Source organism: Penaeus japonicus, unplaced genomic scaffold (genome assembly GCF_977035675.1).
Source record: "Penaeus japonicus unplaced genomic scaffold, GWHDUDI00000001_assembly GWHDUDI00000015, whole genome shotgun sequence".
In the NCBI taxonomy this organism is placed as follows: domain Eukaryota; kingdom Metazoa; phylum Arthropoda; class Malacostraca; order Decapoda; family Penaeidae; genus Penaeus; species Penaeus japonicus.
Window position 1 is genome coordinate 15,981,488 of NW_028234417.1, and position 5,000 is coordinate 15,986,487.

At 40.5% G+C, this 5,000-nt stretch overlaps 1 protein-coding gene across 1 annotated transcript in view; it reads right to left on the reverse strand.

Moving 5' to 3' along the window:
- The window catches only part of LOC122250884 (protein SCAI), a 48,499-nt gene extending 47,893 nt beyond the window's left edge, over window positions 1–606 (reverse strand). Inside the window, 1 exon segment of the mRNA XM_086544219.1 lies at window positions 450–606. Coding sequence (XP_086400345.1) covers window positions 450–538 — 89 coding nt within the window. The 5' untranslated portion in view covers window positions 539–606.
- Between the last annotated feature and the right edge of the window lie 4,394 nt (window positions 607–5,000).

Below are 5,000 nucleotides of genomic sequence, written 5' to 3' on the forward strand. Positions count from 1 at the left end.
ATCTTATTTAAACTTTTATGCAAAGACTGTCAACAATAGTTTACATCTTTCCCGGCAATGTGGCATTACAATCATTCTGGTTTATTCATGTACATAATCTATTAACGATAGGTTTTAATTAATTGTCAGTAACACGACATGGCTTCTTTATGAAATGAATTTATGTTTTGTCATTCGCTGAAACATTTATCAATGGATTACTCCACCACAAGTTAAAGAGCGTTCAGGGACGCTGGTCTGCTTTAATTCATTCAGAATCTCGGGCCACATGTTGGCTTGAGCTTGGGCATTTGACCTTTGGGGCCAGCGCCTCCCGTGCCAAGGCCCAGGGGGAGCAGGCAGCGTCGTCTGCTTTCCCGCGCTGTCACACTCCTCGGGAAAATGTAAACATTGCAGACGAAATCTGTGAATCACCTCACAACGGGATATAGCGACTACAACTAACTTACCGAAGCCCATTGAAGAGTTGCTTTGATTTCTCTAGTAAGTGACAGAACTCATTGACAATCTTTCTCTCTTGCTCATCCATTTCAGCCATGGTAACGCGACTTTCCAACTCACTCCGCCACTCATACAGCCCTCCCGGCCTCGACGGCGCCAACTCCCTGTCGACCAAGGCGTTGGTTCCAATGGCGACACTTCGGTCTCTTACTTTTCCATGAAATACCTGCAATGCGTAGATCTTTACGGCTGTGTAGTTTGTATTCAACAAGTACTAGGTTACATGAATATATACTCTCTAGCATACTAGAGCAAAAGTTACGATAATGTTTGACGGTGTATTGATCGGAATATTTGCCTTTCAAAAAACGGTATCATGTAGCACTGAACAGTATTTGGGTGCTTGTATACATTTTGCTGATCTTTGGTAATTTCCACTGAATTCCCTCTTTTTAACATACTCGAATCATGTCATTTAAATTTTAACTGGCTGGAAGTGTATCATGCTCTTAGGAAAATATTTATTCAAACATTGTTGCTTTATTTTGTTTATACAGTCTTTAGTGAAAGAAACCATAGTGGAATTTTTATCCACATTTTGAAGAAACATTTTACATAGAAACAAAAATTACCTTTAGGTGTCACTTGCGTTCGTTGTCTGATTCCATTAAGTGTCAGTCGAGTTCGTTGCCTGATTACGAATGAGCTAAACGCATTTACTGATCTTCAATCAAATACATAATATAATCGTACACTGCCAGCTCCAATATTATTTTGTTACTTTGCAGTATATTTATCAGCCTATTGAATTATTGTTGACCATATTCAAGATCCTCATGAGAACACCTTTTGTCGTCCTATTAGTTGGAAGAGAGGACAAATGTTGAGTTTGACTTTATCGTATCACTAGATCTTATTAGTGGTTCGTTTCTGTCATCTAATATTCAAAGGCCATTAAATGCTGTTTGTGTTCATTTGGCCATTCTAGATCTTCCAAGGGCGGATCCAGAAACGAATCGTGGCGGGAGTCCTTAACTTCGCGCGACCCTGGGATTGATGGGGTTTGGCAGGTGGGTCCTCCCCGTAAAACCTAGTTGGAATTGCAAAATTATTGCATTTTGATACAGTGTAGTTCTAATTTGTTTTGTTATTTATTAAAGGAGAAAGGTGTTACATAACCTTACACATAGTACTATATGTGAAGAGATGTTTGATAGCGTTTTATTAATATCTTGTATTACCTGATGACACAAACGACTAAATAGTCTTTGGACTATATTTGAATAGTAATACGCCGATGCACCTTCTTTTCTTAAGACAACTTTGAAAAATAAGATATGGCAGTCAAGCTTATCCCTCCTATATAAAAGAAATACTTTACAAGCTTTTCATTGAGTGTTGATGATGTAATTACCGTACTCCAAATGACATGAATGACATTACAACAAAAGAGAAAGACAAGTGAAACACTAAGGAAATAAAACATCTTGGAGTAAACGAGATTTCTCGCATCCATTCATGATACTACATAATTGATCATGAAACTGTATACTCATTCGTGTATTCTAACAATATACTATACATGCATACACGAAACTACATATCTATGTATGGATATATATATATATATATATATATATATATATATATATATATATACACACACACACATATATATGTGTGTGTGTATTAGCACAGTTACTTGCATTAGTAGAACATGCCGACGAGCATATCAACATGCCTTGATATTGCATTACCTGGGGTCCTCTCTACACACTCAATAGATTTTTCACATCACAGAAAGGAGCAGCGAAGAATGACACCTTTACATCACTATCGAACCAACCACCCCCTCCCTGCCCTTTTGTAAATCTTTAGAACAAATAGCTCCTTTTTTGCACCGCATAGCCGATATGTCAGCCTTAGACATGTTTCGATCTATTGTCTGTAAAGAAATGATAATGGCATTTTATGCTGAAAATGTGATATTCCTAAAGCTATTTTCAGTGATCTCTAATTTGACATCAAATCATGGGATCCATTGTAAGCGATTCATTAGGTGTTGTCATCAATTGAAGTATTCAGGGAATATTTCATCTTTTATTATATTGTTCTACATTGTCTAATGATCAATTTAATCAAAGGCCTACATAAGACTTCGTGGTTACCATGGTAACGGCAAAATGGCGAATCACGGGGCAATGTTTCCGGTAAATTTCTAAGCTCCTATATTAGCGATTTATAAAGAACTCTTGTTAATATTTGATCACCATATGACATAAAATATCGATTAAAATGCGATTAATATTCAGTGGGATCTGCGAAGACGAACTTTGCGCGGACTTTGTTTAAGACCCAACCACTTTCAGCTCTTTAGAGCTGATTAATGTTGTTATGAGCTAAGTCATCTTTTCTTCATAAAAGAATATCTACTGCGGAAGCCAGAGAGGCACTTGGCGCTCCGACCTCCATAAATTAAGCGACAAGCAAAAGCCAGCGGCGTTGGCTGGTGGCCTCTAACTATCGAAGGGTGTTTACTCGTACTCATTGAGGTATTGCATCAAGGCGGTGCCCAGCTCAATGAATCAAGCTACGGGAAGGATGTTTGCTTGTACTTACAGAGTTACTGCAGCAGAGAATTGTCTGGTTTACCGCAATTCTCACCATGGCCACTGGCCAGTCCTGTTCACCGCAACAGGAACCGCCTTGCCCGTGGTGTGGAGGCTTGTAATCCGTTGACGAGTTGGCTATGGGTAGAGTGGGGATCCCTCTTCTTCCCGTAGGCGGGGCCTCGGGATTCCTTGGGGGTATGGCCAAATGATTCCTCCAGTGCTAATCCAGCACGCCCCACTGGACTTCCCATCAGGGATTTTTTGACCGTGCGTGGCATCCCTGCGAGCATCACGAATCTTCGGTCCTTTATTCTAGTAAGACGGGTGGCCTGACTCGGTCAGGTCAATCGGCTGGTCTTCTGGGTTAGTTTAGGATCAAGCAGTTACTGCCTCATTGGCATCGCACAGGTCCGGGACTACCTTCAACATGAGGTTGCGTTTATCTACCATTATCCCCGTGGTTGTTAGAGGGATATTCTCTGACGGTCAGCTTCACCTTGTTGGATTCCATGGCGAGTTGGAGCGTGGGAGAGTGAATGAAGTGCTCCTTAAATGGATACAAAACTTGAAACCTCTCATGCTAATAAATCCGTTCAATCGAATGCCAAATGCGGTCCCACTCCAATGTGATGCATCTGTCCTGGTCAATTTTTTTCTGTGCACTATGATCAATAGGTAAGTACTATCACCGTGAATCTTATGATACAAGCTGCCTGTGACTGCCTTCTGCCTTTTGCAATCAGGGATTGCCTAACACTGGCATGAACATCTTTATTTCCTTTTCTACCTTCAGTTGACGTGTGCGGTATTTGTGTTCTCTCTTGCCACCGAATCCAGGCATTAGGAGAGGCATAGATGTAGTATTTAACCGGCCGCCAGCCGATTTTGAAGGACGTAATCGATGAACTATTTACATTTAATTATAGCGTAGCTAACTTATCATGGGGTTCAACGCAAATAATTGTACAATTTCCATTACATACAAAGGGCTGAGCCCTTCACAAAGCCTTCAATACAAAGCAACAAACAACCAAGACTATGCAGTCATACATAGGCCGCCAAAGCAACTTTATATCATATCCACCTTGCGACATTGCTACTTATTTTGACAGTGTCACGACTCAGCTGTCAGTATCCGATTGTTATTACGGAGGGGGTATGGCATAGTCTGTGTGGGTGAGCCCATAGCTTCGATGGTAACTGATTTTTTAATTGTAAGCATATCAACCCTGGCTGTGTCGCATAACCTGGTTGGTACGAGTTCATGCCCATAGCTAGTAATTGCTATTTGAACGGTAAGTATATCAACAATAAGGAGCTGTTTGCAACCACCTCAAAAATCATTCTTAGGCGTCTCAATACTATCCCCTGATATGTGTGTCAAGGGGAGTAGCAAATTTGCATAAGTCAATCTGTGTGCTTAGTTGAAGGTTGTCCCCCAAAATGAGGTCCATAACCGAAGACTGGTTATCTATGATCGAAATTAAAATAGGTCGGGCCACTTCCTTGAGAAAACCTGCGTGCGTCCCAAACCATATTGTCACGTCAGACAGCCAGTTTCAGCTCAGCTACGTGTGTAACAGTATCAGAGAAAGAGGAGAACAATTTCATCAAATTATGTCTGGAAATGTGGATATAGATTTATATGTTCTGTAGATGCGGATCTGGATATCCAGTACATCACTGATTTATTTATCGCCCTAAAATTTTGTTAAAGTGACTACTTAAATATCATGCGCGTGTCTTAACCTGTCGTTATTTGGTCCATGGGTTTACCTACAATTTGGGAAGACTCATTAAAGGTCCAGTCATTGCAAATGCAGCCTATGCCATGGACAGTGAGTCAGAGCCATAATCTCCGATTTAGATGCAGAGATATGTGGCCCTATTTTATAGATTTTTTTTTCCAACATGAGGTCCAGACAAATCTGGCCATTTATTAATATG